This window comes from Terrapene carolina, unplaced genomic scaffold (genome assembly GCF_002925995.2).
Source record: "Terrapene carolina triunguis isolate 2854851 unplaced genomic scaffold, T_m_triunguis-2.0 Scaffold236, whole genome shotgun sequence".
Lineage (NCBI taxonomy): Eukaryota > Metazoa > Chordata > Testudines > Emydidae > Terrapene > Terrapene triunguis.
The window spans coordinates 6,634,240-6,657,587 of NW_020664587.1; the positions used below are offsets into that span (position 1 = coordinate 6,634,240).

Consider the following 23,348-nt stretch of genomic DNA (forward strand, 5'->3'; position numbering starts at 1 on the left):
TCACTGGTAAAGTTGGCAGGTGACAAAAATTGGGGTGTAATGTGGTAAATAATGAAAGGGACAGGTTACTGATTCAAAGTGATCTGGATTGATTGGTAAACTGGGCACAAGCAAACAATACGCTTTTTAATGTGGGTAAATGTAAACGTATACATCTAGGGACACAGCATGTAAGCCAGACTTACAGGCTGGGGGAAAATCGCTGCTGGGAAGCAGTGACTCTGAAAAAGATTTGGGGGGTCGTGGATAATCCGCTGGACACGAGTGCTCGATGTGACGCTGTGGCCAAAAGAGCTAATGTGATCCCGAGTTGTATAAACAGGGGAATCTTGAGAAGGAATAAAGGAATTATTTTATCTCTGTATTTGGCACTGGTGCAACTACTGCTGGAATACAGCGATCAGTTCTGGTGCCCACAATTCAAGGATGTTGATAAAATTTTTACTCCTGGGGGAATTCTGCACCAAAAAATTAAAAATTCTGCGCACAATATTTTAAAATTCTGCAAAATTCTGCATACTTTGTCAAAATAATGCAATATAATCCAGCTAATTTCAATTATTTTGGTAATTTATTTAAACTACAATACAATGGATGGGAATGGGAGTGGGGAGCATTGGAGGAAATCACCAAACCCACTCTGTCTAATAGTAATGTAGCTAGTGTTGACCCTTTACTTCTAGTTATTAGTCAACAAATATATGCAGCCATATGCTGTGTTACATCATAGGCAACCGAAGAGCAAATGAGGGCTGGGGACTGAAACTCAAAATTTATGTTGGCTACTCACCATCTCCAGAAAGGTCAGTAGCAAACAGTTCATGGAGCACATTTTGATAGGAAATTTTTTCAGTCCAAAAATTTTGACCAGTTCTAATCACTAAAGCACCGTAAGCATTTATAAGGCCATACTGTCCTTTACACCACTCTGGCATGTAAAGGAGTCTTAAATTTTTACACCTGTTTTATACTCCTGGGGGAATTCACTAAAAACAATGGGAACAATTCACTAACCAGCTAGGCTGCTACATTCTCCTCTGCCAGAGGCAACAGAGCCTGCCCCACGCCTACCTCTTCAGAAATACCCCAAAGCCCTGCCCCTCCAGGCCGAGCATGCTGTAATAGCGAGCAAGAGAGACAGAGTGTGTGTGTGTGTCTCTCTCTCTCTCTCTCTCTCTCTCTCTCACACACACGACTACCCAGCTCCCGCCTCTCCAGGTGGTGATTTGTGTCTCTACTGGCTGCTCTGGAAGCCCAAACCAACCTATCTGCTCTGCCAGGGCGTGGGTGCATGACTGCTCTTGCAGCTTCCCTTTACTTCCCCGTCAGAAGTCATTTTTCTGCAGGTAACCAAAGAAATCTGTGGGGGACATGAATTCTGCGCACACTCAGTGACACAGAATTCCCCCAGGAGTATAAAATGGAGAGGGTTCAGAGAAGAGCCACGAGAATGATTAAAGGTTTAGAAAACCTGCCTTATAATGATTGAGCTCCTTGAGTCTATTTAGCTTAAAGAGAATGTGGCTTGAGGTCTATAAGTACCTACATGGGGAACAAATATTTAATAATGGGCTATTCAATCTAGCAGAGACGGGTATAATGTGGTCCAGTGGCTGGAAGTTGAAACTAGACAAATTCAAACCAGAAATAAGGTATAAATTTTTAATGATGAGTAATTAACAATTGGAACAACTTACCAAGGGTCATGGTGGATTCTCCATCACTGACAATTTTTAAATCAAAATGGGATGTTTTTCTTAGAGATCAGTTCCAGGAATTATTTTCGGGATGTTCTCTGGCCTGTGTTATACAGGAGGTCAGACTAGATGATCACAGTGGTCTCTTTTGGCCTTGGAATACTCCGATGAACATGAGTGCTAAGTACTCTTGAAAAATAACTTACTCCATTGCTAATGCAGAACCTATCTAGAGATTTAGGCCCAGATCCTCAGAGACATTTAGGTGCCTAACTCCAAATACCTTTGAGGATCTGGTCCCTGGTGCATTAACTTCAAAGGCCAACAGAGGTTCCTGATTTGCCCCAGTGGTGGAGTTCACACATTTTAATAGACCTGCATGTAAGCCAACATAAGCAATTGCAGCCAAGTTCTATTCTCATTACTAGAATTACGGTAGCACACGGAGGCTCCGTTCAGGATCAGCACCCCATTGTGCTAGGCGCTTGTACATACACATCAGAAGCCATGGAAGAGCTTACGCTGTCCTGATGTCTTCTGGCTCCTACTGAAGCCAACATGCCTTAGCCACGTCAGCCCGATAAGCCATTGCCACGGGGGAATTTTGACTACAAAGCCATCTGACAGCTGTTTGTGGCCCACGTGTAACACATGGCCAGCGGAGAACTCAGCTCAGACAGCAAGTTTCATCACCTCCGTGGGCTCTCCCTTTGCTGACAACCTCACTAGAGAGGATGAGCATTCAATGGGGCATGGAGGGTGAGCTCCCCTCTCACCCCAGGTGTCTGCTCCAGCTCTGGGCTGCAGAACATTGGCACGTTAGCACGTGGGGGCAGATGAGCAACTCCAGTCCTTGACGCTGCCCCTCCAGCACCTTTCACCAGCGTTACATTTGCTTAGTGCTTTTTAAAAAATAAATCCACCAGCCCGTTGGCAGCACTTCTGCTTTCAGGACATGAACAAGCGGGAATTATTCGAATCAATCAACGGTCCTGATAAATCATCAGCTCATAATTAACAATAATGGTTATTAGCCAGGAAAGGCAGAAGGCAGCCAACAGCATAATTTATCTATCCCCTGGCCTTCTTCTTTGGAGGAACAGGACCCACAATTAGCAAACAGCTCTTTGCTTAGGCAGAGTCAATTCCCCCTCCTCTCATGCCTCACCACCCAAAAAAACCCCAAACACAAATTAGATTTGCATGTGTCTTTTAAAAGCCATGCAATTTCAAGAGATGAAAAAATCATCAATCACAGAAAATTGTACTTGTTACTGGAGATACATTAACAAAATAATCATAAATTGTCTGCCAGCCCCGATTTGCAAATACATACATTTCTAATGATATGGAAAGGAATCTCATCTTGCTGGTGTAATTAATTATTAACTCTTTGCCTCAAGCTCCAAAAGGCTGAGGTTGGTTGGATATTGCACTGTACAAGTCCTGTTTTCATCCCTGGCACTCTTGATACATGCCTGCCAGGTCCCTGGCCATTGGCCGTCTTCTCAATAGCTGGTCGCTTTGACCACCTTAGCAGACTTTCACTCCTTAAAGCAACAGGGGCAGGTGAATATAATGAGTGCCACACTGGTTCAACTCAAGTGCCATCCACAGTGCCAGAGAAGCTCAGCATTTCCGCTAGACCAATCACTGAATAATTAGGATACAGAGTAGTTGACCCAGTGAGAGGAAAGGGGGTGTTAATGTCTAAGCCGGGGTCGGCAACCTTTCAGAAGTGCTGTGCCGAGACTTCATTTATTCACTCTGATTTAAGGTCTCACGTGCCAGTAATACATTTTAATGTTTTTAGAAGGTCTCTTTCTAGAAGTCTATAATATATAACTAAACTATTGTTGTATGTAAAGTAAATAATGTTTTTAAAATGTTTAAGAAGCTTCATTTAAAATTAAATTAAAATGCAGAGCCCCCCAGACCGGTGGCCAGGATCCGGGCAGTGTGAGTGCCACTGAAAAATCAGCTCACGTGCCGCCTTTGGCACGTGTGCCATAGGTTGCCTACCCTGGTCTAAGCCAACAAGCCAAATTCACCCCTGCTGTAAATCCAGGTGCAGAAGGATCAATGGTGTTAAACCAGGGATTAAGTTGAAGTGGGTTCTGCTGTCTCAGTGACACAGGGGCTGGATGCAAGACAGGGGCTTTCTGGGGACAGGGGAAGTAGGGTGCGTGGGCTGAACAGACCTGAAGAAGCCACCCTAGGAGCAGCTCAGCCAGGATTGTCAAATTTGGGTTGGATGGATTCCTGGAGCTTTCATCACACGACATAGTCGTTAATTAGAGACTGATCTTTAATTCTTGGAGACTCCAGGACATCCTGGGGGATTGGCAACCCTCGCCCCAGGCTGGAGAGGAGGCCTGGGGTGAATTTTATGTTACCTTGCTGATTTCTTTGTTAAAGCCCAAGCCCAGGGAGGGGGGAGTTTGGTGAGCTGTGTATGTAGAGCAGGCTGGGAAAGGCTCCCAGTCATACAAAACAACCACACGAGCTGGTGACTCAGGGGAGCTGGAGTGGGCCCTTGCTGGGTACCAGAGACAGAAAACAAATGAGAAGGGGGGAAGCAGAGGAGAGAATAGGAGAGGGAGACAAGGGGCGCCTAGGCCAACAAAGCGCTCCACAAATTCAAACCCACACAGCGACGCAGGGTGAATTTTAAAACTGTCACTGGGGAGCTGTGACTTGCCTGCTTGACACTGACACAGCAAATCCCCTCCGGTCTCAGGGCCTTAATTGGCAGCAGCAGCTGGGCCCGAGCGGCTGCTGAGCAGGAGTTCCAGCTTATTAGGCACATGCTGACTTGTCGTGTTGTCAGGAGCCGCATCTCGTTCCAACTCTTTTTTGGAGGGGGGTGGGAAGGGAGGAGAAAATTGGCTCCTGAGCCTCGCCCACACCAGCATGGGAGACGAGCAATAGCCTGCATTTATAGAGCACTTGTCAAAGGCACTGTTAAAAGAGGCATTATCAGCCTCCCTAGCAGCATGCACTCACCACGGCACAGCAGGCTGTCCTCATCCCACGGCCCCTCCAGCCCTACTTCTTCTCACGACTCAGCCCTCCAGCCAAGCCACTTTTAGTCCCACTTCTTCCAGGTAACAAGGAGCCCAATAACCAGTTGGGCCAAGTCTTCAGCCCAGGTCCCAACTCACTAGTCTCCCCCCTTACTCCATTCTCCTGGGTCTTTGCGCTACCTTGTCTGGTAGCCCATAGGTGAACCCAGGTCCTGCTTCTCTTCTCTTGGTTCCACTGATAAACAGCTAAGGTCTGTCTAGTCCGGCCTCCTGTTCCCACCTCCCCACACGTCCTCCTACCTCACCTGCCTGCAGGCCTTCCCCACTAGCCCCTTCGCACGCCTATCTTCCTCTCAGGTTCCCCCCTTCCTTCAGGGCCATGGCTCACAGGATTCCCTTGGGAGTTCTCCAGCAATTCCCAAAGAAAAAGCACAACTAAGACCACGCCCACCAGCCCAGACTGCCTGGAACCTTAGTCCTTCTGAGGTCTTCCCACTGCTCTGCTCCAGAGCCAAACACTGACACCACAGCTGCCCCCCTGGAGCTGTCCCTTAGCTTGAGACCCCCGCCCCGAAGCTGTAGTAAATTCACACCCTTGAGAGGCAGTTGCTAGGTTGACAGATGAATTCTTCCAGCAAACTAACTGCATCTACAATTGGCATCAGGTCAACCTAACTACTGCACACAGCATGAATTTTTTTTCCCAACCCTGAACAATGTAGTAGAGCCCGAGCTACAGCACCACAGACCTACCCGGAGAGGGTTAACAGGAGCCTGGCTGAGAGCTAAATTATCCCCCTGCTGGCACCTGCAGAGGTGGTAAGTGGGTGAATTAGCAGGTGCACCTGGGAAACAGTCTGGTTTTCCTTACAAGGACTGAGCTCTCTCAGGCAGAGATGGTTGGGAGTCAGGAGACTGAGGAAAACCAGCTTCTGGGTAGTCTCAAGATAGGGGAAGGCTCCAGGAAGGCAGTTAGGGGTCTGATTTTACTGACCTATTGGTGGAGCCCCTTGTGTGGCTGCAGTTATCCTGGTATAAATGTATTTCTGCTGGGTATAGCTTATCCCCCTTCCCGCACAGGAACAGCGATACTTGTATCAAGCAGCTGTATTCCCTGCTACGGGGATGGAGCGGCTTTAACGACACGTAAGTGGTACAACTCGGGTGTATACAGCAGGCCTACGTCTTTCTGGAGGAGAAGCGTGGTCTGGTGGTTACAGATGAGTTACAAAGGCTTTTTAAGTAATTAGGCCTAAGCTCTGTTTTGCTTCTTTATGGGGGGGGAAAGGAGGCCTGAAAGTGGCTTATTTATTTATTACAACTGTCCTTGTTTTGTTTCTTAACTTTAAAAATACCAGGTCTTGTCTGCACCCTAAAGTTATAAAAGTTTCATTGCTTTGGTATAGTTAAAGTGGCACAACTTCCCCCATACACACACCCAGCATAGAGGTAGTTATGCTGGTATAAAGGGGGCTATACTGGGATAGCTCAGGTTGTGTCTATATGTAAATAATTTATCAGTGTAGCTCTGCTGGCAAACCTTCCTAATCCCCTATGGGAATAAGGGCTGGGCTGCCCGTAAAAGTTTTGCCAACATAGCCGTGTTGGTTGGGGCGGGGGTTTTCTGATGCCATAGCTGTGCCAGCAAAAGCCCTGGTGCAGATGCAGTTATGCTGGCAAATAAAGTCCTTTTGTCAGTATCGCTCATTTCACTGGGGAACTAGACTAAAGCCCGGTCTGCACTAACCCAGCTACAGGGGTGTGAAAAATCCTCAGCCCCGAGCAACACGGTTAAGCCAACCTAACATGACCCCTGGTGTAGACAGCCCTAGGTTGACTGAAGAATTCTTCTGTCCACTTAGCTACCACTGGCTGGGGAGGGGGATTAGCTGTGGTGAGGGGAGAATCTTTCCCGTCCTGGAATGAGCGTCTACACTGGTGCAGCCGCAGTTCTGTAGCTATGCTGCTGCAGAGGTTTAAGTGTAGACGGAGCCTGAGTTTTCCCCTGCAGTTACTTTTAAGACATGGGGCTGGGACCTAGGAGTCAGTTCCTGGCTCTGCCGCACCATAGGGTTGCCAGGTGTCCAGTTTTCAACCAAACACCTGGTTGAAAAGGGACCCTCCCCAGCCCGGTGAAAATGAGCGACTGAGTGGGGGGGGGGGGGACAGCAAGTGACGGCGGGAGGGGGCGGGGGGGGGCCTCAGAGAAGGGGTGGGGCAAGGGTGTTCGGTTTTGTTCGGTCAGAAAGTTGGCAACCCTAGATTCCTTTCTGGCCTTGAGCAAGTAACTTAGTCTCTTGGTGCCTCAGTTTTCCCCCTTCTGAAAAACGGGGATAACGCTATTCTCCATCCCAGGGGTGTTGTGAGAACAGATCGTTACTACATGGGAGCTGCTCAGATACTATAGTGAGGGGTGGGCATATAAGTAGATGAGTCCAGATTACTTTGGAGTGTTCCAAATAGTCTTTCCCACGGGGTGCTAGTCCCCAGCCCCAGAGCCTTTCTAGGGCTCTACGGCATTCTCCCTCCTCTTCAGACAAGCGGGTAATTTTAAATTCCAATGGAATTAATTTTTTTCACAACCATTCCCCTACATTGCAGCATTTGTACTAGGGCATGCCCCCCCCCCCCGGAAAGTGACTAAAAATGACTCTCTTTTCATTGTCCAAAAGCAAATTGCAAAGGGGCAAAAAGTAAATCAGATCTTCTCCATTGTTTCGCTTTTCATAATCTGTTATAGCACCCCAGCCGAGGAAATGTGTTCTGAAATAGAAGTGAATTCTCCATCACATTACACCAGTTTCGTTCCAGTGGCACTCCATTAACCCCAATAGAGCTGCCCACTGGCCCAAGACTGGATTGTTCACCTGACAGCATCCAAATTTATGAACTCCGAAAGCAGCTTCAGCACCTCTGGGAGCAATGAGAGAATTCCTGGAGGTGTCAGTAGCACAGGCAACCATCACCTGCCCGCACACTCCTGTCTGGTGTAGTGGAGAAAAGAAGCCAGCGCTATCTCCAAAGTAGCTTAAAAGTGCCCAAGCTCCGAGCCCGCCCTCCCCAAAGAGCAGCAGTTCAGACTTCAGAGCCTTGTCAGAATCAAGCGGCTACCCTAGTAGGCCTGGCAGAGCGTGCTCTGGATCTGTTGGAGGAGGCAGAGATGAGGGGGTGCGGGTGGGGGAGACAGGAATGGCAGGTCAGAGGAAAGACGGATGGAATCAGAAAATAAGAGGAAAGAACACAGAAGAAAGGGGTAGCACAATGGAGCCCTGTTCTTGGTTGGTCCCGGTGCACTAACATAATCGGTCACCGTAGTACGTACTATAACACATACACACAAGGGGTAGAACTGAGGTTGCAGTAGCAACCCTAATTCTGGCATTTCCTAACTTGACTCACAAAACATCCCTACACCACTGATACAAGAGGATTGCTTCTCTCATCAGGGGAAGAAATCCATTATTAGAAAAAAGCTTGAAAATCACCTGGTAATGCAAGGGTTAATAAATAGCATTTACTGTTTTCTGAGCCTCTCTCTCTCTCTCCCTGTCTACATTTAGAAGGGGAAGGGGAAGGACTTGATTCTCTACCTGTGATCCTATAAAGACCCCAATTCACGGAAACAAAACAAAAAGCCCACGTTCTAAGCTGATTTTTTCTTTGCAAGCCAGCATGTGTAGGAGGGCAAATATGCATAGAAATGTGCTTTTCCTACAGGATTGCAGCCTCTTTTCAGAGCATGGGTCTGAATTCCCATATGGGTGGGCTTAAAATTCTCCACCCAAGCACTTTCTAGCACTTTGCATCTATGCCGCACTCTTTATCAGAGCATCTTGACCTGCTTTACAAAATCTTTAAGTCCCACAGCACCCTGGGAGACAGACAAGAGTTATCCACAGCCCAGAATTCAAGTGTTATGATTAGGGTTGCCAATTTTGGTTGGACATATTCCTGGGGGTCTAATCACATGACATAAGGAGACTCCAGGACAATCCTGGAGGGTTGGCAACCCCAGTTTATTATAAGCCCCTAAAAATGTGTATTATTTTACTCCTAAAAATACAGAGATTTGTTTTTAATGTGGCTAGAGTGTGGCCAAGGGGACAGAGTAATAGACTAAGGCAGGGCCGTCCTTACCCATACGCAAAGTACGCAACTGCGTGCTGCTCCAGCCCCTGCTCCGGCTCTTCCCCATGGCCCCTGCCCATGCTCCATTCCAGCCCTGCCCCACTCCGCTCCTTCCCCTGAGGACTGCAGCGGGGGTCGGGCCTGCCCTGCACTCACCAGGGAGCGGTAAGTGGAGCGACCCGGCCCCAGACCGCTGGTGAGTGCTGGGGGGCGGGTCACCCTGCCTCCCAAGCCCCAAGGCTGGGAGCAGAGTGAAGCGGGCTGAGGCCGGATCACTCCATTTCCCGCTGCCCCATGAGTGCGTGGTCGGGCCTGCCCTGGACTCACCGGACGTCAGGAAGTGGAGCAATCTGGCCCCAACCCGCTCCGCTGGCTTGTGCTGGGGGGTGGTTCCCCCCTGCCCCCCAAGTCTGCTGCCCCCCTGCAGGGGGGCTGCGTAGGGCACCAAAATGTCTAGGGACAGCCCTAAAGCTCAGGAGACCTGGCTCTGTTTCCAGCTCTGGCCCTTCATCTCCCTGTGCCTCTGTTTTCCCATTTATAAAATGGGGTGAGTTATGCTTATTTCCTTTGTAAAGCACTTGGAGATCTACGGATGAAAGGAGTGAGGTGTTATCGTTATTACTCTAAAATACCACACAGCCCTACACAACGTCCGGAAAATTGACTAGACCAGTCACAAAAAATACTTGCCCATCTCGTGATCGTGGGATCTGGGAGAAATAATTTAGTTATTCGTTTTACTTTGCAAGGTTGGTCTGGTACTTCAAGGGACACCTTCAACTTGGAAATCACATTTGTGTCTGAAAATTGTTTACACCTACTCATGTTACGAAGGACACCTACGTTTTATGTTACTGAAAAGAGTGAGTGAGAAGTTATTTTTCCCTTTCCTACCCCGTTAGTTTACCTTACAACTTTGACAGCACTTTGTGTAGAGTCAATTTCTCTGTTTCCCCTTTAGAATCAGTCTCTTCCTTCCTTCAAACATCACCAGAGGAGCAGAAAAATCCTGATCAGCATCTCTGCAAAGAATTTTTTTTTTTTTACATCTGGGCTTGTGTCTCTGTTTGAATCTTTATGGTGCACAAAGAAGGTCTGCACGATGATTGATTTATTATTTTTCGGATTTTTTTAAATCACTGAAATATCAGCCAGGTTGACTCTAGATCTGATGGAGAATCTATTAGGATGTGTATTGTTAGCTGGCTCACCTATATTGAAGAGGTGGAGATGTTTGAATTTTTCGCAGTGACTTCTGTTCTCCACAAAGTTAATTAGTCGTTGAAGTTAGTATAAACAACACCAAAAAACTAAGAGTTGTAAATAGCCTGGTTAAAAATTCCCTTTGTCCCTCCAGTGTTCAACTTTCACTCTCTTTAACTTTTTTGATGTCATTTTACTCGTTCTTTAGTCATGATGGAATCTTCCAGGGAGCCAGGATATGCATTTATAACGTATATAAAAATAAGCAGCGTAAGGGGGGGGAAAAATCTTTCTCCACACAGCAAGCCATCTGGAAGGCCTTCTTTACATGTCATAAAGACACAAGCAAAAGCCCGTTTTTATTCCAAATACTTTGCTGCTTGTTAAATGGTGCTCTGGAATCTGGAGAGTTTAAAATATTTGTCAATTAGACAAAAATGATTTGAAGATGTTCCTTTAAGGATGTGGCTGGGAGTCAGGACGCCATGGTCCTATCTCTGGCACTGCCAATTGACTCTTTGTGGTGTAGGCAAGTTACTGCGGGCTAGATTTTCAAGTGCTGAGCTCCCACAATTGGGGGCAGATTTTCAAAAGACCTCAGTGGTATTGCCAACACCAAGCATTCAAAAATTATTAGTCAGCCCCCCAGAAATCATACAACTGGCCTAAAAATCATGGCCATCTAAACGTAATACATTTGGAATTCTTTTTTATTTTTGCCTTGTGAATTTTGAGCTTTTAGGGTTCATGTTTTCAAGCTTTTCTCTGCAACCGGGAAGGCTAGAAATGTAAATTTCATTTCAGTGGAAGCTGGGAGTCTGATGTAATCACCTGACTCTAGGAGCTAGAGCATTAGGCAAAACATTGTGATAAAATTACAAGAGTTGGCAATACTAGCTCATTCCCATTCAGGCACCTAATTAAGGAGCAGATTTTCCAAAGGGCCCAGAACCTGGCAGCTCCCGTTGTTACAGTTATGGCCAGATTTGGTGCTGAACTGTTTTGAAACTCGATTGTTCTAGTGTAGACACTACCCTTACATTTGTTCCTAGTGGTGTTTCACCCGAGGCTGCAGCACTCTGTTACTCAACAGTACACTAGAATTTACAGTCATGTTTGTTAAAAGGTATGGCTACACTGCACACTCCTTTTGGTGGAGTGTAGAGTACATACACTACCCACAGCAAAGGTATAAATAGCAGTGTAGACGGTGAGGCACTGCTTAGGTGAAGAGAGTAGAGACACACCTGAACCCTGTGGGTATGTATCCTATACAGCTCTCTACATGACATAGGAACGGCCCTACTGGGTCAGACCAAAGGTCCATCTAGCCCAGTATCCTGTCTTCTGACAGTGGCCAGTGCCAGGTGTCCCAGAGGGAATGAACAGAACAGGGAATCATCAAGTGATCCATCCCCTGTCGCTCATTCCCAGCTTCTGGCAAACAGAGGCTAGGGACACCATCCCTGCCCGTCCTGGCTAATATCCATTGATGGACCTAACCTCCATGAAGTTATCTAACATATGAACATAAGAACGGCTGTACTGGGTCAGACCAAAGGTCCATCCAGCCAAGTATCCTGTGTCCCAGAGGGAGTGAACCTAACAGGTAATGATCAAGTGATCTCTCTCCTGTGTCCATCTCCACCCTTTGACAAATAGAGGCTAGGGACACCATTCCTTACCCATCCTGGCTAATAGCCATTAATGGACTTAACCTCCATGAATTTTATCCAGTTCTCTAGTTCTTTTTTGAACCCTGTTATGGTCTTGGCCTTCACAACATCCTCTGGCCAGGAGTTCCACAGGTTGACTGTGCGTTGTGTGAAGAAACACTTGCTTGTATTTGTTTTAAACCTGCTGCCTATTAATTTCATTTGGTGACCCCTAGCTCACCATGCATTGCCTCTCCTGTCTACACTGCTATCTTTAGCAGCAAAGTTTCTGCTGCCTCCCCAATGCTGGAGCTTTTCCCCACTTCAGGGAGCTGCCAGCACCTTTCCCTGCTACAGCAGGGAAAGGCTCTGGCAGCATGGTAAGTCTCTGGTGAGGAAAGGCAGTAAGGAAAACCTCCGGAAATTCCCCTTTGCCAAGCCTTTCTCCGCTGCCTCCCCCACCAGAGCCTTTCAGTGATGCATGTAGCTACACAACGCAGTGTGGACGCAGCCTGCTTTTCATGGGTGTCACTACACGTACCTGACACACCCCACAAGTGGTGTGCAGTTTAGATGTAGCCAAAAGGTGTTAAAACAGGACTACTACTTAAAGGGAGGCAGCCAACTGGAGAGTGGGTGGAGAGGGCCAGTTTGTTCAGCATCATTTTGTGTTACTTTCTAAATGGATGTAAAATACCTCCTTGGATTGCCAAGCACAAGCCAACTGGTCGGCACAGGGTCATGTGAAGTACTGCCAACTCCTAGCATTCAAAGTCCCTAAGTCTGGCCCCAAAAGTCATGAGGCTGGCTTAAAAATCTTTAGATTTAAAAAATAATAGTAACATTTGGATTCTTTTTATTTGACTTCTTGGTTTATAAGCTTCATGTCAGATTCAGGTCATGATTTCAGGCTTTTCTCCACAACCAAGAGGGCTAGCAACTTACTCTTTTTAAAACAGTGAAAACTGAGATGCTGGGCTGCAGGAGCTGGGGCTTTAAGAAAACGGAATATATTTGGAGCTGGTGATAAAATCGCAAGAGGTGGCAATGTTGCATGTGATCTACAGTGATTGAGTGCTATTAACTTCTTAGCAGTGTACAGGCGTATTGGCATGGTACAGCTAGCTGTGTGTGTCAGCATCTGCAGGACATACGTACATGTGTGCATGTCAGACGGTCAGCTGTGGACATGCATTTCACAAAATTTGGGTCCAGATTACAAACACCTCAATGTTTAGGGTGTTTGGATCCAGGGTTTTAATTCAGCCCTCTGGAACAACGGGGGTCATTTCTGGAATTAGGGCCCAGATCCGGGTTCAGATATCAAACTCTCTCAAAGTTGCGAGTGTTTTGCATTGGACCCATCGTTAATACACACGCTCTCTATGCATACCTGTAATGTGCCCAGCCTTCTAAGCTCACAAACAAAATTCATACCCTGCAAAAAGAAACCTCAAAATACAGGCTCTTCCCAGGGCTTTCAAGTGCCACCAAACTTTCCTTGGGGCTCAGGTCAAGAGAAACGTGCACTAGCTGAGCAAGCACAGAACTTATCTCCTGCAAGCAGAGGGAATGGAGTGTTAGATCTCCGAGCCACATTCAGCTGGATGGTGGGGAGACAAGCAGGCTGGGACTGCACAGAGCAAAGATGTTGTGTTCCTGTTGCATGCTGAACAGAAGCCGAGGGAACTGGATTCACAACTGAAATTGTTTAATTAACCTTGAGGATGCTAATATACAGCTCTCCAAACATACCTTTACTTTTATGTACTTAACATACTAAGCAGGTTGTTTCTCCGACCTGTAGTTTGGAATCAAGGTGGGTTTTCAATGCAATTCAGTACTTCAAAGCCAACCCACTCCGCTGGAAACCTGCAGACATGAAATTCTGCAGACAGCGTAACAGTGCAAAGGAAGCATTTAGCCAAAACACTTGTCTGGCAAATTTTGCTCCTCGAGTATCATTCTGATTCTCAAGCAGAAGCTCTGTCAACGCTGCCACTGCTTTAGGGTAGCTCTTGTCACCTACTTTTCAGTCTGACAAGCATGCAACTAATGAGCTGTAACTTATTTACAATGAGAAAAGTGGTTATAGAATCACAGAATCATTGACATGTCGGGCTGGAAGGGAGCTGGAGAGGTTATCGAGTCCAGCTTCTGCGCTGAGGCAGGACCAAGGAAACCTAGACCGGCCCTAACCTGTACAAGACCATTTGTGATTTTTTTGGTTCAAAAGTTATGGCTACAGTTTGTCATAATTGTGGTTTTGGTGCTGGGCCAAATTTGAGTGTGCCTGGTCACAGTGCCACTCCATCAAAGTTGGCCCAGCCGCCCCTCTGTCCTGACAGAGAGGTGGCCAGGCCAAATTTGAGTGGGTGGCGTAGCAGCCCAGTGAGTGAGTGGCATTTCAACCTGGCACAGGGGTCATAGCGCTGCTCAAATTTGCAGTAACTTTAAAAAGTTGCAGTGTGTGTTAAAGTTGCAGTTTCCACAACAAAATCTGGGCTCATGATTTCCTTAAAGCCTTAGTTATGTGCCATAGGATACAAGGAAACTTTTCTGTCCTGCAAACTGATGGAGCCCCTCTCCTCTGTCCCCCTAGGCAGCTGCAACCCATTTTATGGATCCACTGGGTAATGATCCTTTTCTTGCTGTATCTGCGTGTCCTTGTGACGTTGACCCCCAGACACATATGTTCACACATGGTGCATATACATGCATGCACACAGATCCCCTCTCCAGACACACATGCACACCAGACAACTGTTGTAGAAAATTTGCTAGGCCTAAACTTTGGTTGGCTCAGGTAGGGCCTGTATTTTGGCTTGGGCCTGAACATTAGTCAAGTTAACTGGAAGAAGGGGGTTTTTGGAGAAAGGGGATTTTTGAAGGCAGGGTGAAGGAAAAGTACAAAAGCAGAACTTTCTATGATCACAAGGCTTGTGATTCATAACTGCCCACTGGTAGTTTTAGGGGAAGCTTATAACTGCAAAGGGCAAATTGAGAATAACAGGAAAGCTTTCTATGCTATACAGGTCTGTCGCATCTTACGCGCATTTAACATGCGCGAATTCAGCTTTACGCGGTCGGCAAAAACAAAAAAATAACCAAAAAAAAGAGAAAAAAACCCAATTTAAATACTGTTCCTGTAGTGCGGGCGATTCCGCCCGCCATTACACTCAATGTAATTTTGACTATATGTGGTTTTCGCTTTACGCGCTGACCGCGGAACGTAACCCCAGCGTAAGATGAGACAGACCTGTATTCCCTTTTATGGAAAATGTATTCCAAATATGGCAATAATGTTGATAAGAAAGTATGTATTACTAATTGTGTTTTTTTTTCTATATAAGCCACTCAAAATCTGTATTCGGGGGCACTGCCAGTTCGCTGGTGCCCCCGTGCATGCTTGAGCATAAAAAGGCCTCAGGCGATTCTGATCCAAACACAACACATGGCCGTTTTTCCACAACACAACCATTTAAGCAAAGACAGCTATATTCCAGCTGGGTTTCAAAGACATGTGTCTTACTAAAAATAAAGGATCAATGAGATTCTAAATCTATAAGGCTCTGGATTCAGACTTTGGAGTTTCCCCTCACCCGGCTCCTGATTCTGGTGTAAATCAGGACAAACTCCATGATGTCAGCAGAGTTACACAGATGAGAAACTGAGTCTCAAGGGTTTAATAAAACACCCCTTTGGCTGAAACTCATCTCATCAGCCTAAGGATCATAACGTGGTAAATATGCAAGGTGAAATCCTGGCCCTGGTGGAGTCAATAAGAGTTTTGCCAAGTTTCATCCAAGCTATTGCAGAACAAGAGAATGTTTAATCATGTGATTCTCCCAAGCCGTCTGCCCTTGGCTCGCTTCAGCACAAGTTACTTGACTCTACATTTCCTAATTAACCAGCATTCCCTGTCCTCTCTCTGTAGGCCTGTTGTTCACCCAGCTGCCTCTGTTCCACCCCAGAGGTGGCTGCAGGGCAGTGATGGTTGTAATAATTCCTGTATCTAGAGTGTGGAAAGTGCCTTTGGAATGAAATCAAAGTTCCCCTGAGGCCAGGTCTGCACTACAGACCAATATCAGTATAATTACGTCGTTCAGGGGTGTGAAAAATCCATACCCTTGAGTGACGTAATTATACCGACCTAAGTCCCCATGGAGATAGTGCTATGTCGGCGGGAGAACTTCTCCTGTCACCATAGCTACCATCTCTCAGGGAGGTGGATTAACTATGCCAACGGGACTGAGCTCTGTCCCGTCGGCGAAGAGCATCTTCATTAAATCAATACAGCAGCGCATTAAGTGTAGACGTGCCCTGAGCCAATGGCTCATTGGGGTGACACAGTTCACCATGTGGGGTGAAAAACTTCTCTCTTTTTAGGTTGGTCATTAGGAAAAACTTTTTCACTAGGAGGGTGGTGAAGCACTGGAATGGGTTCCCTAGGGAGGTGGTGGAATCTCCTTCCTTAGAGGTTTTTAAGGTCAGGCTTGACAAAGCCCTGGCTGGGATGATTTAGTTGGGGATTGGTCCTGCTTTGAGCAGGGGTTGGACTAGATACCTCCTGAGGTCCCTTCCAACCCTGATATTCTATGATTCTAAGGCACGTCAGTTTCACAAGCCAGCATCACGTCCAATCCCCTTTGACTGCCCTAACCCGATGGATCAGGTACCTCTTAGGCCTCCCCCCCGGCAGTTCATCCAGATGCAAATCAGTGTGAGCACAAGCGAGATGAAATGCATGTAAGACATTATTCATTATGTCATTATTGGGGTTGCTCTGCACCCCATGTCCCCTAGGGTGCCAGTAACCTGCCCGGTGTGCTGCATCTCAGAGGCAAGCACAGTAAGCACGTCAGCAGCTAGACCTTAGCCCTGGTGGATCCCAATAACCACTCCGACACAGGGCCAAGGGAAAGGTTTTTCTAGGGCTGGCCGGAAAGGGAAGGTTGCAAATATCCTAGCTTAACAGTGACAGTTCAAAGTAAGCAGCAGTGGTTCCACTTTGGGTCTCTGGGGCAGCCCCGTCAAGGGTCAGGGCTCTTCAGGCCCAGTGTATGGGCTGCCCTCTCCAGTCCCTTCTCTAGCAAGCAAATTAAAGCAATTGGGGTTTCCCCAGCTGGGCTCAATCAGTGTCTCTCATTGGAGCCCCTTTGCGCTGCTCCTGCTCCCCCATAAGGCATACACAGACCTGTGTAACGCTGACAGAGCCCGGTCGTCAGCGGGTGGAATTGAACCTGGGACCTCTAGAGCTTAGGCCTGAGCCTCTACTGCATGAGCTAAAAGCCAATCTTAGCTAAGGCTGTAGAGCAGACTCATTAATTGTTTTCTAAGTGGTCTTGGTGCCACTAGATGGGCCTGAACACCACACCCAAGAGGTATGTGGGTTACACCTGCACCCAGTTGTGATGTCTGGCACTCAGAGCCTGTTCCACATGTGGCTCTGGCCACAGCTCCAGGGGCTTCCCTGTTGCCATGTGGCTCCCACTCCCAGAGCCTGACCACCTTCTGGCTCAGGACCTTGCCTGGCCAGGGAAGTGCAGCGGGGAAGCAGCTGATGGGAGCTGTAGCCCCGGCTTTGCAGATCCATCACAGTTATTATTATCATCCACCCGGGCACACTGCACTGAAGAACTCGGGCAGGATTGAAAATCCGTCTCTCCCTTTTTATTGCTCTTGCCTTTCTATTGCTTAGGGTGACCTACTCCCTCCCAGACAATGGAGCTGGATGTACCTAGTGGGGCTGGCACAAAACCACAGCTGGGGATGAAGACCTGGCTAGCCCTTTGCAATTGTTTTATTCTCTCTCCTACCCCACGAGGGGCCTCTGCCATTGCCATTCATGTCACTGGCCAGACTCCCATGGAAGCAGGCTGGACCCGAAACAGCACACCACCGTCGGCATGTTCCTTATAGAAATGAGCCAGAGTTCTCCCAGATTGGAACCACGTTTTGGCCAGAAACATGTTCAGGGTGGTTTTGATGTGAGTTTGATTTGAACCATAAGGAAGCCCAAACCTCCCCAAAGCGTGCCATGTGTTCAGACTGGGAGCATTGGCTCAGGGCGGCCCATCTATTTGCTGGCTACTCAGGAAAGAAACAGCATTCCCCACCCCCTCCTCCAGAGATAGATCCAAGGGGGAGTCCACTGCTAGCAACCCCCATCATTGAACTTTCTACAGGGGGTACCTGGCACAGGCAGGGCCAGTGGGCTGACCTGCTCCCACAAAACTAACTGCCACTAAGAAAACAAACTGGCATCATAAAAGAAAAGCACTACATTGAAAAGGCTGCAGTATAGTCTGGGCAAAAACATCCCCTAAATCGAAAGCAGTCGGAGGGGCTTGAAAAGGCCGGTGGCAATGATATCGCTCAGCGGCTAAGTGCTTTCTCTTTCATTTTATTTTAATTCAATTCAAACAAGATCATTTCAGCAATAATATCAAAGAGAAGAGAACACCCTGGGAAAGCAGATGCTGCAGGGATGGAGGTCTGGGGTAGGGAGCCTCTCACGTTGGTGCGCAGGGTGAGCTAACCTTGAAAGGGTTTGGGGTTCAGTTGCACCCTGTGCCAGGCTCAGCTCACCTTCCCAGGTGAAGGGAGTGCCAGGGTCACGGGGTAGAAGACTGGGACTCAGAGCCAAGCCTGCTGGGCTATAAAGGGCAGGCTGAGTGCAGGGAGGTTCTCCGTGGTGCCCAGGCTGGGGGCCTGAGAGCGCAGCCCTGCTGGGAGCCAGTCTGTTGGGGGAAAGCTCGAGTAGAAGGACTTGCCTTACCTCCCAGGCAGGGGGCTGGGGAGTGAGACCCGCAGGAAGTAGATAGGCTCCTGCAGGCAAGGGAAAGGATGTGGATTGTGGGTGGAATTTATGTTAAACTGTCTTATTTGGGAGAAATAAAAATCAAGCCCTAAAGAAAAGGGTCTGGAATCCTAGGGGCACTGAGTATTTTGATGCACTGGCTGGCAAGCTGGCCCACTGGCTTACACCGCTTTATCAGTTAGAAGCCAGCACCGGTCAGAAATAACTGAAAGCAGTTACCGTCTGCTGTGGAGTGGCCTAGGTGATAGGAGTTGGTGGTTCTCGCTCCTAGTGGTCAGATGTTCTATCACAAGCCTACTCCACACTGCCATTTAATATTAGAACAAGGGGTTGCAACAGAGGTCAGGGCCCCTTTGTACTAGATGCTGAACAAACCCCCAGTGAGAGACAGCCGCTGCCCCAAACAGGATGCAATTTAAAGAGCCAAGACAAGCAAAGGGTGGGAGGGGAAATAGAGACTGAAAGTGACTTGGCCCACACAGGTCAGTGGTGGGAAGGGAACTGGGAAATAAGAAGGAATGCATCCACATATCCTCCTGTCATCACCTAGTTTGGGGGTGAGGATGGGGTTACTTACTTTCATTGATTAGGAAACTGTCCCTGCCTTTACTTTGTCCATCAAAGCTCACAAACCCCTCTACAGCCCAGAGATGGGAGGTGTCTTCCGAAAGCTAGCTCGCATTTCCGAATCCAGTGCCATCAAAGATATAAAGAAAAACACTTTGCTTCTCTCATGTGTCTATGCACCTCATTGCACCAACTTTTCATCCAACCCCTGCAATGGCACAGTAGGAGATTGTTCCCAGGGCACCTCTAAAATAGCTGATCTCTGCCCCCACAGTAATTTGATTTCACGCAGCTCTGTCCATAATGTGAACCAGGCAAAATCTTTTTATTTGCATGGTATTTCTTAAGCCTTGCTGTCACTGTAAGCTTCATTTTAAGATGTTCCCTCCCTTTTTAACAAAAATACTTGGTTCTTCTCTTGTATCTTCTAGCTGAGGATCCCAACACACTTTACAAACATGAAGTAAGCCTCATAACTCTCCTTTGAGGCAGGTAAATCTTATTATCCCAATTTTACAGCAGGGGAAACTGCGGCCCAGAAAGGGGAGATGACTTGGCTAAGATCACACCACAAGTTAGTAGCAGAGCTGTGGGCAGAACCCAGATCTGTGCTCTAACCACCAGACCTGCCTTCCTCCCATGCAGCTGGTAGTACCAAACACTGGTGTATAGACCAGTGCTGGTACTTCAAGCTTTGGCCAGTATTGCTGGTAATTGACTGGTTCTTTGCAATCCCACTTGGCCCAAAACTGGAGGTCGTACTCAGTTTCTAATTAGTTTATACTCAGACAAAACTCCCACTAAAGAGGAGTTTGCCCAAGGAAAAACGGACTGATTTTTGGGTCCAATGATCTGCTCTCCCAATATTTTCTGGGATGCTTCCCATTCAGTCGGTGTGGATTTTAACCCACTATGCATCTTGAGCGGCTCCAAATCAGTCTGCGTAACCTGGTGGGCTCTGGGATTGGAGTGCATACAGATGAATAACAGGCAAATAGCAACTACACACTGGAAGGTGGGCTCTGAATTCAGCATTAAGCAAGGATGGAGGCACAGAAACGGACCAGGACAAAGAGGTAACAAGCTGCAAGAGATTCTTGTTTTCAGGGAAAGCGGGGACAACTGGGGAGAGGAACCAAGCCAAGAAAGACATTGGCCTTAGAAAGGGCATAAGGAGGTTGCTGGCTGGTACAAATGAGCTGACGTGGTTGCCTGAAAAGCCAGAGCTTGGAGGAACAGAATTGAGAGCAATCAGAAAAGTCTCAAAGGGAAATTGATCATTGGGAGACTTGGCTTGTCAAGGTAATTGATCTGCTACCTTCCCAGCCAATGTTTCACCGGGGGATCATACCCCTTCAAAGACCGAAGCAGCCATGCTCCAGCCCAGCCAAGTTTCAGATCTTTCCTGGCTTTTTCATTTCTTAATTGGATAGTGCCAAGAAATCCTCCTTCATTTCCTCAGCTCCTTTTTCATCTCCTCTCCAATGTTCTGCCAGGCAGGAAATGTTTACGCTGTTCCAGAGGTGCTGGAACAGCAAAAGTAGTCACCTTGTATTCCCTGCTGAGCTCCCCAGTCTACGCCAAATACTTTTGCCTGCAGTTTGCCTCATTTACTTGTAGCCTGATCTGAGAGAAGGAGGAGGGAGAAGGCTGATGCTTTATTGACTTGTTTCTACAGTTTAGTCAAGAAGTCAAATCTATACATGAAATAAGAAATTATTTTTAAAAATGCTATTTGGCCTGTTGTGACAAGCCGATCTGTAAATGAGACATTCTAGTGTCCCTGTGGGTTGTTTTGTTTTATTCTTTTAGGTTTTTTTCCTCCTATATAATTGCTTTTAATTATAAAGAATGAGATCTTTCCCCGGAGAGATTTATGTAAAACACTGAATTAAATTACTATTAGCACTTTTTATTGCATTCGTGTCAAGCATCTATTGTTTTAAATAAGCATCCGATTAACATTCGTATGCAACGTTTCCTACAGACAAGCCACACTTGTTAGCAGCAAACCTAGTTGCAAGAAAATGTTTTTCCTTGTTAAGAGCCAAATTCAGTGTGGTGCTGAACACCCTCAGCTCTGGAAGTCATTGATGCTCGTTGCCTGTCAGGATCTGGCCCTAAGAAAGTTTTGCTGCTACATGAAATAGATTTAGGAACATGAAAATGGCTTGTGTTTATGTACTTATATTCATGCAAAGAAGCGCACTGTTTCATTTATTAAATAAGCGAGGAAATTAATCAATTAAAGATTCCAACAGCAACAATAGCTCATCCGCACTGCAAATCCAAGGCTAATCCTGCAGTCCTTGCTCGGGCAAAACTCCCATTGATTTCAACTAATGTGCATGAATGAGGATGACAGGACTGGCCTGTTTTCAGACTTGCTGAACACAAACAACTTTCATTGACTTTAGTGGGACCTGTGAATGGTCAGCATGTGCAAAACTGAAGCCATAAAGTAAGTCTTCAGAACCCAGTCGTCCCAAAACTTACTAGTGCTTAGCATCATGAGTCATCCCACGGAAACTACAGGCCTGTCTACACTAGGAAAATTTGCACTAACATAGCTACGCCAATGTAACTAGATAATTTGAATTAGTGGAGTTTATGCTGATGTGGCTAGGTAATTTATCAAAGTAAATTGCACCAGCTCAGCATATTTATATTGTGGAGGGGAAGGGGAATTTCCAGTGCTGTAGCAAAACCTTTGCAAATTTCCTTAATGTAAACAGTCCCATGATTTTAATGTATTTCTTAAAGCCCCAGCTGATGGAATCATGTTATTGCATGACACTCTCCCAAAAGGCTGTAAAACCAGAAGGGCCAGTAAAGAGAACCCAATATTTATTTATTTTTAAATTATTAATTTTTTTTTAGGTCCAGACTCCTCATTTTTGAGCATTTGGGGTCAATAATATTACACTCAATAGTAAGTAATTGCAGCAATGATCCCTTCACAGAAAAGTAGGAACGGGGATGATGGTGCAACACAGCATTTCATTTCCTACAGGCTTTTAGTAAGGGGGGAAAAAGTCAGGAAAGCAGTCAGGGAGCTTACAGTCAGGGTCGGCTCCAGGCACCAGCTTACCAAGCAGGTGCTTGGGGCGGCCACTCCGGAGAGGGGCGGCACGTCCAGCTGTTCGGCCGCAATTTGGCGGACGGTCCCTCACTCCTGCTCAGAGCGAAGGACCTCCCGCCGAATTGCTGCCGCAGATCGCGATCACGGCTTTTTTGTTTGGCTGCTTGGGGCGGCCAAAACCCTGGAGCCGGCCCTGCTTACAGTGGAGCTGTCGGGGAGGCTCAGAGATTCTTTGCACCAAACAGTGGGTGTTTAACTGGCGGTGCCCATCCATACAGTGCCTGGAGGGGCACAGCCTTGCACCCACTGGGGTTGGGGGCTGCTCTCTTAGGTTTTAGCTCCAGGGAATCTCTGCCTTCTGCCCACCAGCCCCCTAGATGCCCCACAATTCCCAGCCTAGGCCCTGCACCCCAGAGGCAACATCCCCACTCAGCAGGCTTGGTGTAAGCCCCCATTTCCAGTCCCCTTGAGAAGGGCGGGGCCCTGGCAGCACCAAACAGCCAATCACTCAGTGACTTTAAATAGAGGGGTGGGTGGGGCTAACCTGAGCGAGGGGCGGGGTCTCTGAGGCAGTGGGCGGGGCTAACATGAGCGAGGGGCGAGTGCTCCCAGGCAGTGGGTGTGGCTATCTGGAGCGAGGGGCGGGAGGGGGGTGTCTCCCGGGCAGTGGGCGGGGCTATCTGGAGCGAGGGGAGGGGGGAGTGTCTCCCGGGCAGTGGGCGGGGCTATCTGGAGCGAGGGGCGGGGGGGTGTCTCCCGGGCAGTGGGCGGGGCTATCCGGGGTGAGGGGCGGGGTCTCCCGGGCAGTGGGCGGGGCTAGCTGGGGCGAGGGGCGGGGCTCCCGGCAGTGACGCGCATTGCAGTGGCCGCCTGGCAGTGGCGGCTCCCGGCTGCAGGATGCGGCTGGCGAAGGGGCTGGGGTTGGTCCGCGGGGCCCGGCCCCTCCTGGGCACCTTCCTGCGCCCCCGGGCAGCTGTGGCGGCGGCCCCGGCCCGCTCCCAGGCGCTGGTCTATGAGCAGCACGGGGAGCCGGCCCGGGTTCTACAGTAAGGGGGGGCTCCCGGGGCTGGGGGGCAGGGGGTAGAGGGGGCTCCGAGGCAGGGCTGGAGGCGGCAGGTGAGGGCACACTGGGGGCAGGGGTAGAGCAGGGCTGGAGGAGGTGTGGGG

The 23,348-nt window shown here is 48.0% G+C and overlaps 1 protein-coding gene across 2 annotated transcripts in view; it reads left to right on the top strand.

Moving 5' to 3' along the window:
• The first annotated feature begins 23,067 nt into the window (after positions 1 to 23,067).
• The window catches only part of MECR (mitochondrial trans-2-enoyl-CoA reductase), a 25,279-nt gene continuing 24,998 nt past the window's right edge, over positions 23,068 to 23,348 (top strand). Inside the window, exon 1 of one of the 2 annotated variants that reach the window (XM_024204823.3) lies at positions 23,068 to 23,227. In XM_024204823.3, the coding sequence (XP_024060591.2) occupies positions 23,079 to 23,227 (149 nt within the window). In that variant the 5' untranslated portion in view covers positions 23,068 to 23,078. The remainder of the gene's footprint in view (positions 23,228 to 23,348) is intronic. The other variant, XM_024204824.2, reaches the window with a different exon arrangement.